Source organism: Globicephala melas, chromosome 8 (assembly GCF_963455315.2).
Source record: "Globicephala melas chromosome 8, mGloMel1.2, whole genome shotgun sequence".
Taxonomy (NCBI): Eukaryota; Metazoa; Chordata; class Mammalia; order Artiodactyla; family Delphinidae; genus Globicephala; species Globicephala melas.
The window spans coordinates 97,860,977-97,875,010 of NC_083321.1; the positions used below are offsets into that span (position 1 = coordinate 97,860,977).

The following is a 14,034-nucleotide window of genomic DNA, read 5'->3' on the forward strand; positions in this document are numbered from 1 at the left end:
CTTGTGCACTGGCATTGGTAAATATTCAACACTGGATTTTCTAGTAGAGAAAATGAACTATCTCTATGATACGCCAATATAATGTAAGCTATTGTAAAACAGTGGATGCTGAGAATTTCTGAAGTTTCTTGGTAAGAACATCTTGGAACTTACTTTAGAAAGAGGAATTATAGTAGTCACAGAACTGTAATAAATTATACGGATAATGACTTTTTCTTTAATCAGATACCATTTAAAGCCAGCATACATCCTGATGATGTGACCAGAATAAACTCACGTGCTTATAACACAAAAATTAAAAACTCTTGTCCAAACCTGCATACTTTACTTCCTTAAGCTATATATAGCATCTGCTAGGAAAGAGAATAGAAGGTTTATGAGCATTTTTGTAACAATTTGGCCTCTAATTTACTTTTCCACTGAGAACATAGTAATACTTCCTTCATCTTCATTTTATTTTCCCTCTAAGGTTTACAACAAGAAAATCACTTGAAGATCCGCGTAGAGCCTGGTTTATTTGAGTGGACAAAGTGGGTTGCTGGGAACACACTACCTGCGTGGATACCTCCATCAGAGTTAGCTGCAGCCAACCTGAGTGTTGATACAACCTACAGGTAACCCTCCGAAAGCGCTGTTTCCTGAGGCCAATGTGGAAGTACTCTTCTCCACCAGGCCAGGCTAATTAAGGAGATGAAGGACCAGAGGTAGCCCACAGCCAGTTGTCCATATTGGTGGAAGTCACCCTATGATTTAAAAAAAAAAAAAAACTGGAGAAAGCCAGCATTCCCTTGTATTGGGCATTGGTGTGGAGTATGTCTCCCATCACATGCACTAGGGTTTTCTGACTTTACTACACTGATTTCAGTGAATAATAAAACCACTTCGCATGCCAGGAGCACACACCAGCTAATGATAAAGCAGTTCAGAAGCCTGTTGGGAAATAAGGGAAATGACGGTGTCTTGCCTTGGACTGTCACTTTCGATTTTTCAAAGCATTTTTAATTATCTTCATTCATTATTGCTATAACCCCAGGATGGAGGCAAGCCACTTTCATATGTGAGAGAGTTCTGTGGGCTGCCGAAAGTTATACATGTAGTGGACATATCTGACAATAATAATAACTAACCTTTATTGATCATTTTCTGTGTGCCAAACACTGTGTAATCTGCTTTATAGTAGTCCTTTGCTTTTTCCATTAGACTATTATTAGAAAGAAGTGTTTTTAGATTGTAACATACTTACATTAACCATCAAAAATCCACTCGGGCTTCTTAGTGACGTGATAAAAATAAATGCTTTTTGTGTTCTTTATAGCAGTATTTATTTTAAATATTTTTAGTAAGCAATGATATTTTTCTCTCTAACCCCTGTATTTGGTTTAAATATTTTTGTTAGTTGTTCCTATTAAGCGTTTAAAATATATCTGATTATCTTGTCAGTGTGCAATAAAGTTTTAGGTTGAGCATTAAAAAAAAAAATCCACCCAGACATTTGTAAAATGCCTTTGACGAAGGACAGATATTCACAACCATTACGGTGGGGAATTAAATGCATTTCTTAAAACAGAGTTTGGAACAAGTGACCAATATAAGCAAAACTTTCTTCCTTGTGCTATCCCCTTGACCTTTCATTTCAAATACCTACCCAAACCTCAGATGAAGCAATGTGAGTTTCTGGCTAAGGTAGGAGAGAATATCTTTTCTTCCATACTAATTTTTGGCTCTGCAAATAAGACCTCAGATAACCCCATTAATTGATTAATGTGTGCTACTTCTTGCCTTAAAGGAATGAGCGTTCCTCAAAAATAAGATTAAATCAATCAATCAGATCCTCTACTGAAATAATTCACATTTTGTCCTATCTACTCTATGGCCACTGTTTTTCTGTTCCTTGGGAAGCAGCAATAAATGATTGTCCCCATGCCAACAGCCACCATCCCTCTGCCCTGCAAAGAGAACAAGTTACTGCCAACGTTGGTAAAATGACTTTCCTCACCTACCACCCAGCCCCACCCAGGCCAGCTAGCCTTCAGATTCCCCTTTAAGTGCAGCCTGCAATTCTTCCCAAGCTATTTACAAAGGTTCCCAGAATCATTCCACCTGAGCCCTTCATTGCACACACAGACACATACCCCACCAGCAGTACGAACAGAAGGATGAATGCCGGGAACCTGGGGGTCAGGACGCGGTTCATATTCCAGATTTCCTTTTCCTCTACGAAAAATCAAAGTTCTATTCAACCATTTTGTGTTGGGGCTTGCGGTGGTGGTGAGATTAAGCCTCTAATTCTATAAATCAGTCGTGAAATTCACCCATCAAGCATGTGAGAGGCACAGCCCCTAGAGTCAAATTCACTCTGAAATTAATTCTGTCAAGTGAGCAGGGCTTCTGAAGCAGGTAGTGGTGCCCAAATGATTGAAGAAACCTGGTGATGTGCAGAGGGGCAAGAACCGACAGGCAGGGTATTATAAGCCAAGCAAGCACTGCTCATAGAGCCCTCCCTGTCGCCTTGAACAGGAGGGAGGAGCGGCTGGAAGGTGGATTTAGGCTGGTGACCCATATCCAAGCGTCCGCCACGGGCAACAAGACCCATCCTGGGGGCTGGGTGTAGAAAGCAGCCCCAGTGGAGCTAGGCGGGAAGGAGCAAGACAGAAAAAACAAAATAATACACACCGGCTGCATGAGGCTTCAGAACAGGACCCTGACTGGGGGAGGCAGGGCAAAGGGGAGGGGGAGCCATGGATCTGGAGTATGAGAGAGACAACAAATCAAACTTTGGTGTGGGACTCAGGGCAGAAGCCTGCTCTATAGTCTGGACCAAAGTAGGCTGGGGAGAGGAGAGTATACACGGGAGAATACTATCCCAAGGGTACTACCTGTGTACCCAGAGCTCTGCGGGCCAGGTCTAGTTGGTGGTTGGAGGCCCAGCTGAGTCCCAGAATAGTACAGGGGTCCTGTCAGAAGCAGGATACTGCTGACAAGAGTGGGAAAGCTTTGACTGTCCCGTCCCCGTCAGGGCTCGTTCAAACGTGGAAGCCGTTCATAGGTTCACCTTCAAGGCAAGAACTGATCAGGAGGAACTGGAGTCTGGCATCTACCGACTCTTCACTTCCGCAAATCTTGTACATTACAGTGTGGTTTCACCCCTGCCGTGACTCCCTGAACCAAAGAGGCCTTTTGTCACAGTGTGTGTGTTATGTGTGTGTGTTGGGGGAGGGGTCCTGGGAAACCAGGTGATGTAAATGGTAATGGAACTGGAAGAGAAGTAGGGATGGGAAGAAAGGGTTTGCTCCAGAACAAGGAGGCATATCCCTAACGAGTGGGGATTCGTGTTTCTCCCTGTCACCCAGGGTGTTGTAGGATTCAGAAGGTTGTTTTCTAGGAGAAATAGTATGCTTGCAGAGAGAATGTTATTTAGATGAAGGCAAGTTACCTTCAAAAGGAACAGCATCCTTCCTCTCCAGACAGTAAACCCAAGTGCACAGAAGGGCAGCTTTGAGGAGGGCACTATCAGAAGCCATCCAGGGTGAAGGATAACTTTATAGGCATTAATCTCAGACACAGGTTCAAATCCGGGCTCTAAGAGTTGCTAATGATGTAAGCAAAGGCAAGTCAGCTGTAGCCTTTCTAAGCCTTAGTTTTGTCATCCATAAACTCAGAATTTGCAAAAGTGTTGCTAGGTGGGCTAGGTTCAAAGGATGCAAGTAGGGCGCTTCGCGCAGAGCCTGACACACAGGAACCTCTCGGTAAATCTTAGTAGCAGCAGCAGCAGCAATGTATTCTGATGCAGATGCCATGAGAATTCACTTTGAGAACTCACTAGCACCTCCATGCACTAAATACCAACAGTGAAAGACAAAATAAGAAAATATGACACAGTTGTACTCAAAAAAACAAGGTAAACACCTCATAGACCAGAAAACTAAATAGCAAAGGAAGGTGCAAGACAGAAGTGGCTGGGATTGAAGACATTCAGGGTCACCAGGCTCGGAGGGCCCTGCTTTGACCATCGTCGTATATGCGTTTGTACATTGTGTCATAATTATCATTTACATCAATAGCTTACTCACCCCAACCACACACAGAGAGCTCCTCAAACATAGAAATTGGGTTTTCTTCATCTTTATGTCCCCTGGACTTCTCCAACTGCCAGGTATGTGGTCTGTGTTCAAACTAAGAAAGAAAAGGAAAGGCTGGTGAAGCGTTATTAGCTCACAAGTCCGATGGACCTAATATCTCCTTTAAAAACCTATCCTTACAACTCCCTATTTCATTTTATGAGACCGGCATTACCCTGATACCAAAGCCAGATAAGAATACTACAAGAAAAGAGAACTACAGGCCAATATTCTCAACAAAATATTAGCAAACCAAATTCCACAGCACATCAAAAGGATCGTACACCATGATCAAGTGGGATTCATCCCTGGGTTGCAAGGGTGGCGCAACATACAAAAATCAATAAATGTGATACACATTTATTGTGGTGTATTTATTTAGAAAAAAGATGATAAAAATTATATGATCATCTCAGTAGATGCAGAAAAAGCATTTGACAATATACACCATCCTCTTCATGATAAAAATTGTTCAACAGATTGGGTATAGAAGGAACATATCTAAACATAATAAAGACAATTTATGGCAAGTCCACAGCTAACATCATACTCAACGGTGAAAGGTTGAAAGCTTTTCCTCTAAGATCAGGAACAAGACAAGCATGGCCACTCTCACCACTGCTATTCAACATAGTTCTGGAAGTTCTAGCCAGAGCAATTAGGCAAGATAAATAAATAAAAGGCATCCAAACTGGAAGAGAAGAAGTGAAACTCTCTTTGTTTGCAGATGACATGATCTTATATATAGGAAATCCTAAAGACTCAGAAAATCCTAGAACTGTCAAAACTAATCAAATTCAGCAAAGTTGCAGGATACAAAATCAACATACAGAAGTCAGTTGTGCACAAAAACTCAAAATGGATCAAGGACCTAAATGTAAGGCCGGACGCTATAAAACTCTTAGAGAAGAACATAGGCAGAACACTCTTTGACGTAGATCACAGCAGGATCTTTTTTAAAATTTATTTTATTATTCTTGGCTGTGTTGGGTCTTCATTGCTGCATGCAGGCTTTCTCTAGTTGCGGCGAGCGGGGGCTACTCTTGGTTACGGTGCACATGCTTCTCATTGCAGTGGCTTCTCGTTGCAGAGCACGGGCTCTAGGCATACAGGCTTCAGTAGTTGCAAGATGCGGGCTCAGTAGTTGCAGCATGCAGGCTCAGTAGTTGTAGCTCACAAGCTCTAGAGCACAGGCTCAGTAGTTGTGGCGCATGGGCTCAGTTGCTCCGTGGCATGTGGGATCTTCCTGGACCAGGGCTCGAACCCATGTCCCCTGCATTGGCAGGCGGATTCTTAACCACTGCGCCACCAGGGAAGCCCGCATGTCTCCTTTTGAATTATGGTTTTCTCAGGGTATAGGCCCAGTAGTGCGATTGCTGGGTCATGTGGTAGTTCTACTGAGAAAAGGGATCCTTGTGCACCGTTGGTGGGAATGTAAACGGGTACAACCACTACGGAAACACTATGGAGGGTCCACAAAAAATTAACAATAGAACTACCGTATGATCCAGCAATCCCACTTCTGGGGTATATCCAAAGGAAATGAAAACAAGATCTCAGAGAGATATCTCCACATAATATCACTTACATGTGGAATCTAAAAAAGCCAAGCTCAGAGAAACAGACAGTAGAGTAGCATGGACACCCATGGGACCGTGGGGAGGCGGAAATAGGGAGAGACTGGTCAAAGGGCTACAAACTTACAGTTAAAAGCTGAATACATTCTGGGGATCTAATGTACAGCATTGTGATTATAGTTAACAATACTGTATTATATTCTTGAAAGCTGATGAGAGAGTAAAGCTTCAATGTTCTCACCACCAAAAAGAAAATGTGACATAATGGAGGTGTTAGCTAAGACTATGGTGGTCATCATTTTGCAATGTATAAATGTATCAAATCAATACCTTGTACACCCTTAAACTTACACCATGTTATACATCAATGAAATCCCAATAAAACTGGAAAAAGATTAAGTAAAACTTACCCTTACTGCTTATCGTGTGCAAGCCTACTGGAGGCTTGGGGAATCTCTGGTGATTTAAATAGCTAAAGCGATCTAACCTCTGCTTGGCTTCCTCTTATTCATGTGACCTGGGACTGACTGTCAGTAAAATTAGTCAAACTGCTATGAGATATCCTGCAAGGGAAGCCTGAACTGAATGTTTCATTTTTCAGCTGGTCACTTTGACACCATGCGCACATGGCCTTTATTTCTGTACATTCTGCATATTAGGACCCCACTTCTACATAGTTGAAATACTCTTCCCTGTGCCTCCATCCTTTCTAGGGAAATGGATAAACAGAAATATGGGAACTTTAGAAAGGTCTTGAACTAAAACTTAGAGTAATGTCAGTTGCTTTGTCTTGGGATCAAAATGTTTTCGATGCCTTTGTTCATTTTTCTATTGCAGACCTCACATTCCAGTCAGCAAATTAGTGGTTTCAGAATCCTATGACACCTATATCAGTAGAAGTTTCCAAGTAACAAAGGAAATAATAAGTGAATGTAAAAGTAAAGGTAGGTATTATTTTGGACTCCATAGTTAAATCTGTGATCATTTTTCCACCATGGTTAATTGGCTATTCAAGATGGTTCAACGTGCTTTGACAGACTTGCTTAGTAGGAAAGAAAAATATTTCCAGACTCTCTTATAGATACTTTCATGTTAAATTTGTACTATTCTCTTGAGTACCTCAAATGGTAGATAGTCCGTGGAAATACATCAGACTTAGTTACTCTATGAAATAACAGAATTCTGCGTTTCAGCTATTTATCTTCCACTCTCTGAAGGAGGTTCCCTATTACAGTTGCCAGAAATTCTTTACCATAACACTGTTTTGCCTCTAATTTGATCCAGGAGCATGGACACCTACACACAAACACACTGACACAAATATACCTACCGTCACTACTACCACCAACCAAGAGCAGTGTGCTATACGACTCAGGTCTGCCACTGAATCTTATAATCATTGAACTCAAATATTTAATGATGTGTAGGACTGTAATATTTGTAGTAGAAAGGGCAGATTATAAGAGAGTCTGCACGTTCCCATCCCCCACTAAAAGTTAAAATATTTATCTTCATAGAGCAAAGGCTGGATTTACGTACACCAGAAAGTTAACGGTGGGTAGCCCAGGTCAACAGTATTATGGATGGTTCCCGCCTTCCAGTTATCACTTGTAAGCCACTCACTTCATGACCACCCCTGTGGTACCACCCATCCCCACTGCAAAGAAACTCAGCTTGTTCTATCAACCAGAAAGTCTCAAGTGCTCACAGCTCTACAATGGCAACATCAAAAACTATAATATATTAGAATAGCAGAGAGGCCTGTAGACATAGAACAGTTTTGTACCTTGATTGAGGTGATGGTTCCCAAAAGCTCCACATGTGATAGACTTGGCTAAAGCTGGTGAAATCCGAATAGGCTGTGTGGATTATACCCGTGTTCATTTCCTAGTGTTGATAGTATACCTTAGGCAAGATGTTACTATCAGAGAGGCTGTGTGAAGGGTGCATGGGACCTACCTAGTGTGTGTGTGTATAGTATATATGCAAGATACATATTGTATATATATGTATGTATATGTGTAATGTATGTACATATTATATAATATGTGTATATAGTATATATAAAATATACACACGTATATTTAATATGTAAAATATGTATTTGTTACCTTCTGTGAATCTAATTACTTTAAGATTAAAAGTAGGTTTGTTGTTGGGTTTTTCTGTTGTTTTTGTTTGTTTGTTTTTTGTTTTTAATGACATTAGGCTGCCTTAACAATACAAAGCGTTTTCAAAATCTTGCTTTTGGCCGAATTGTCTCCTTCTCAAAAATGTTTGCCTCTCCCTGGAACACTTGGCTTCAGTACTTATTACAAGGTTTACATATGTCTTTATAGAAACAGTCTTTTCAGTCCTTGCTTTTTTGCCCCCAGGAAATAACATCCTGATTGTGGCCCACGCATCTTCCCTTGAAGCGTGCACCTGCCAGCTTCAGGGCCTGTCACCTCAGAACTCCAAGGACTTTGTGCAAATGGTCCGAAAGGTAATTCCTCCTTGCATTTCAGGGGCCTGTGGGGCCTCGGAGCTTCAGAATGGTTCAGTGCTGGCTGATAGCGAAGTTCTTTGGAGCTGGGAAGGTACATTTATTGGTTTATTCAACCAAGATGTATTGAATGGGGCTCTGTTTAAGGCGCTTTATCAGGCCTTGGGTAAGAGAAAAAGATGTGTTTGAGCTACTTCTAGCCTCTAAGAGCTAAAACTTAAGAAGTAGCTAAGAATCATAAGCAAATTGTCTGGATTTCCCTGTGGGACCGTGGAACGGATACGGAGGAGGTTTGTGGGCCAAAACACAGCATCTGATAGCTCAGCTGGAAGAGAGGTCCTGGCGGATAGGCCAAAGGAAGCAGTGATTCAAAATGAGGAGGCTGCAAGGCAAACCCAGGAACAAGGCAGCGAGACAGAAAACCCACCAGGCTGACCAACACATCTGGATTCTTCCTCCTCATGCCTGTGGAAGAGGTTTTCCCGTCAGCCACCCTCCCACATACACTTCCCTCCAGGCTGAGTTATATGCTTCCCGTAACTATCCCCAGAGAACCTGGTTCAAACTCGACGGCAACTCTTTTCTCATTTTTTAAAAACTTACTTACGTGTCTGTCCTTCCCATTAGTCTGTAAGCTGCCTGAGGGCAGAGATTTTTGTCTTGTTCATAAACGCAACTCTGGACACACACACAAGTACGTTTTGAAATGCCATGCCTACTGAAGTTAGGAAGGGCACACAGCTTCAGCTCTGAATGTGTTAGACACACATGCCAAAAAATGCAAGAAAAAGCAGGATAAAACAAATTCTTAAAACTTGATTCATCTTTCCCATTGTCCAAGTATAATTTCAGAAAGGTTTGAGCTGCGTTTTCAGCTTGACTTGTAATTAGGAATGAACTCCTAGCACCTTAGCTTTATACATGAGTTCCTTTTTTTCCTCCCGTGCTATATAGAAACCATCTATAAAGAATTGCACTAGAAGCGCTCACCATGTAATGAATCCTTCCAAAGAATCCTCTTGCGTTGTAAATACTCTTCCTTCTAATGTATCAGTTCTCTCCATTTCATTTTCAATATTTTGGAGGGGATGCTTGCCTACAAAGCCCTTATTCATTCCTTTGAATTTTCCTTCGTCTAGGTAAAAGTTAGAGCACTCAACCTGTTTTCCCTTTCTTTACTATCTTACTTCAGATCCCCTACTTGGGGTTTTGTTCCTGTGAAGAATTAGGAGAAACTGGAATCTGGCAGCTGACAGACCCACCAATCCTCCCTCTTACCCATGGACCAACTGGGGGCTTCAACTGGAGAGAGACCCTGCTGCAAGAATAACCGCACGAGCGAACAAGAAGAAAAGATGTGAGGAAGGCTTTGGGAGAGTGTCTTTTCGTGTACTTAGTAACAGTGGGAAAGTCTGCACCACATCCTAAGTGGACAGCTCAGAATCATTTAGCATATTTCCTTTCAGGCTTTAATGTTCTTAGGATGAGACCATGTCAAGGAGAGAAAGACTTGATTCAGGGGAAAAAAATTCGTTCTCCCTGGACTCTTGCCTCGCTAACAAGGCTTTCAAGAATTGTCTTCCTATACAGGGGCACCTGCTACAGCAGAGGATGTTTCCTCCCTTCCATCTGTGCTAAGGAGCCTGGGTCCTCCCAAAGAGAGCTGCCAGCCCACTCTGAGGAAAGATGCAGGAGAATCCAGCTGGAGGGACACCAAGCTACCAGTCCAGTGATGGGCTTTTCTTTTCTTTGTAACTCCATGTTCCAGTTAAAACCAAGCTGCAGAATTCTTTTAAGGTGATTAGAAAACATGCGGTTGCCCATCAGTTTCTACCCTCAGTATGACCCACACACACACTAGTGCTGCTGGCTCAGGCCATCTGCCGGAGGACTCTAACCTTCACCCTGGTACCACCACATCACATTTTCTCTAGAGAAAAGCTGACTACAGCTTTGTGCTACTGTCCTACCCCCCTTGCTTCTATCTATCTGTGAAATGGGGAGACAGCATTTTTACTCTCCAGAAGCACTTTTGGATACTCAGGAGGAAGATAAGATAAACGTGTGAAGTATTCAATTGTAGGAGCAACGAACTTGCCAAATATATCAAAGGAGTTCCTCGTGTCACAGCCTAACGAGCCACAGGACTTCTGAATCACCGTGATTCGCTCGTCTTCGCCCCGAGAGTCTAGACCATGTTAACTGGTTAAGGATGTTGACATTTTCAGATGTATGTGAAATACATTCTTGGAGTCAGCAAGAAGCTCATTCTTGTGCAATATGGACGTCGTTACAAACCATACCAAGGGTCAGGTCATTGTACGCTTACAGTACATGTCAACCATAACAGAACACCCACAAATGCATCAGTTACATCCAGAGATGTATTATGAAGTCAGGGAACTAACTTAAATGATGACAGTCACGACTGCACTGCTGCTTGTGCTGTCGTTTTTATTTGTATGTTTGTTTCGCTATGGTAATTTAAAAGAGGTAGGTAGGGCTACTTAAGGAAAGTTGGGAGAGCCACATCCTGTGGTATCTCGTCACACTTGCTTCCTGAATTTAGAGGGAGTTTATTTAAAAGAAAAACAAATGACAGTCAAACGAAAACAGTTATCAATGTCTAGTTAATTGTGTGACTAGCTGACTGTTGACGGCAGCAGACAATGGTCTGGCATGGTATAGTTCACTCTAGAATATATGCGCAAAATGAAATCTCAGCCATTTAAAGAGAACATTCATGTAAAACAAGTCAGTATACATTGTAGCATTAAACAAGCTTCAGAACCCAAAGGAGAAAACACATGGGATATAAAAATAGATCTATGCTCCTATTTGAAACTAGAATTTGATGATCCTTGAAAAGAAGAGGAAGTGAAAGGATGCTGGCTATGTATGTTAATCTGCAAGAGGATTATTGTTGAGTTTTTTTTTTAAGTCACTTAGAGAAATATGTCATGAATTTTATATTTTAAGAAACAAATCTTGATTTCTTCCAGCATTGCACAAACACTGATCCAGCTTCTGGGTCTAGAAATAACTCTGTGCTGACATGATTGATTAATATAAAAGTTTTCATCTTAAACTGGGGGAAATACTCATATTAAAGGTTTTAAGAGAAAAGTCACAGTATGGCCAATGCAATGTCACTGCCAGTCATTCTTTTATCTGTAATTAGGTGAATCCACTGTAATCAGATCTATAATGTTTATTAGATTCTCCACAAATTTTCACGGACTTTCAATGCTCAGAATAATGCGCGAACATCTCATATTCGATTTCCTTGAAAATTGCAGCAGTGTGTTCTGGACAGGGTCTGTACTTGTATAGAACAAAGTTCAGAACAGGTTATCCCTCTCTCCTTCTCCATGATCTTAAGCCTTTGATGACCTGATAGATTGGTTTAGCTGGGCTACGGTCCAGTGTCCTTAGTCCAATATGGACAAAGCCTTAGGCCATCATCTGTGTGAGCAAAGGAAGGCAAAGATCTGAAATAATCTTCTGAATAATTTAGGGTGGAAAACCTTGAGTCAAAGAGTTTATTCCTCTGCTTTATCCAGAGATTGTTGATCAAAATGGCCTGAATGATCTGAATTCTCATGAAATTCTCTTTTCACATTTACCTAATTAAAAAACTAAACTTGGACTCCAGTTGAGAAATTCTTTGGAAATTGTGTTGAATCTATGTGTAATAAAAGGAAGAGACAACTGTATTACATGATTTCATATCCATTTAAAAATTCTAAATTGCTATTACAACTCCAAGTTCAGGCTGGTTTCTTTTGAACTGAGGCTGCTGCTTGTTAAATGTTCTGGGGGGCTAGGAGAAAGAAGGAAGGTAGAAGGGAGGGAGAGGGGGAAGGAAGCAAGGGAGAAAGGAAGGAAATGCCAGATTGGAAGAAGCAAATGGTTTCCTGTAGAGAGGAAATTTTGTTTTTTTAATGTTGAAAGTTATCTGAAATAAACTGAGATAAAATTAACTAAAGGATTTAATCTGGGATTGAAAGTCCAAAACAGTCTGCTGCCTGCACAAGTGTGCCACACCCACCCGCTAATGGCTCAGTACTATTCACAGATAGACTTTGGTTTCAGTGATTTTAAAATGCCACGTCTATTCCTTTGTGGACTAGAATAATTGGCACATTTCAATGCACAAGCTGGGGGTTTCATTTTCCCAGGCTCCCTCTCCATCACTGCAATGGCAGCTGGGAGCTCATTGCTTCACCCCAGCAAGGAGTTCAGAATACAGTGTTTTCCATTACATTTAGATTCATAGAATCTGAATGGCTGATTAAATGGCCATCTGATGGCTGAAAGAGGGGGGTATTTTTCACCCTGTATTGAAAGGCTTGGGGGAGTCTCTAGTTTTTATTTTAATTATACTTTAACCAAAGAATTCTTTTAAAGTAACCTTATATTTGAAAGACAATTTTGCAAAAAATGAAAATAATAAAAAATAAAAAATATCTTCTGGAGTGATGTCAGTTTGGTAAATCATTGTTGATCCTTTTCTTGCATCTTAGGCTGCTGTGGTCATTTTCCTGTCAGTGGAATTTGGAATGCCTATAGATTGTCATTCAGTTGTGCTTAGCATTACCATAAATGTATCTTTTCCACTCAACTAGCTGTGTCCGTATTAAATCAAGTCTCTTATTTCAATTACCTAGTGTCACTAGGGACTGACTGAAGAACTGCAGAGAGGTTCCTATCTCGTTGCCTTTGTAGAAAGGCGTCCCTGGGTGGTAAGGGAGGTATTCCTCGTAACCTAGGCACTCTGCCGCTCCGGTGTCTAATTTGAAAGCAGTGATGAATTGCTCTTTTGAATTTACTCTAAGTCACGCGTGTGTTGGAATACAGATGAGCCTCCTTTAACTTTCGCAGGCACAGTCACAACTGGCCCGTCTGCACCAAATTCTCAGATAATGAGGCGCAGGGTTATTTGCATTTAAATTGTAGTCCTGCACACGTGTGAGAACTCAGAGACGCCAGTCTTGCTGCCTCGCCATGAGGGATGAGATCGGGCGGAGGAGGGAAGGGAAAAGAGCGACTTAATATCTATTTTAGGTGAATATTCACTTTACTAAGGTGATGGGGGGATGTTTTGTTAGGTGACGGCAGATGCTTTTCATGTTTAAACATAGGATTCACTTTGGATTTGCTTCGCTTTCGTACCGCAACATATTGAATTTTCCTAGGGAAGTGACTAGCTGTAACAGAAATTCAAGGAAGGGGGAAAAGTCGCCTCTAAATGCAGAGGAAATCACTTGATTTTTAAATACATATACTATTTTGTTCCGTGTGTGTAAGCTTAAAATTATGATGATGAATAGTCAGAACTTAATATACCATCAGTTCTTACAAATGTTTTACACTGCACCATTTAGCTGCCATTACTCACACAGAAATCGGAATTTTTGCAGCTGCTCAACTATTCTTGGACTCTGTACAGGATACATATGTATGTATAATGGGAAGTATGTACTGGTTCTTTCTTTGATGGCCGCCCAAGATTGGGAACACCATCCTGAAGCATTTTGGTTACACGTAGACCATTTTAAACCTGTTTGGGGAGGTGTATTGGTTTCTTTCTCATTTATAAAGCTATGTATCATTTTTCTATGTGATTCAGGCATATTTATTTGGTGAAAAGGGTTTGTAATTATAAAAGAGGAAACCACACCTAATTGTGTCGCCAAATTCCTTGTAAAGTACCTGTGGCATCTGTGCTTTTCCTGGCTGCGTGCTCTTCTCCATACAGCTCTGGCACCATTGTAATTAGTTCATTCCATTCCATGAGCAGCTCCATTTAAGTGGTTCCTAGATGATTTAATAAAGAGAAACTGTGTCCTCA

The 14,034-nt window shown here is 41.3% G+C and overlaps 1 protein-coding gene across 2 annotated transcripts in view; it reads left to right on the forward strand.

The window, feature by feature from the left end:
• UBASH3B (ubiquitin associated and SH3 domain containing B) overlaps nucleotides 1-14,034 on the forward strand; it is a 141,117-nt gene extending 127,083 nt beyond the window's left edge. For both annotated transcript variants that reach the window (XM_030839712.2, XM_030839695.2), the window contains exons 11-14: nucleotides 470-614; nucleotides 6,533-6,639; nucleotides 8,071-8,180; nucleotides 9,373-14,034. In XM_030839712.2, coding sequence (XP_030695572.1) covers nucleotides 470-614; nucleotides 6,533-6,639; nucleotides 8,071-8,180; nucleotides 9,373-9,510 — 500 coding nt within the window. In that variant the 3' untranslated portion in view covers nucleotides 9,511-14,034. The remainder of the gene's footprint in view (nucleotides 1-469; nucleotides 615-6,532; nucleotides 6,640-8,070; nucleotides 8,181-9,372) is intronic.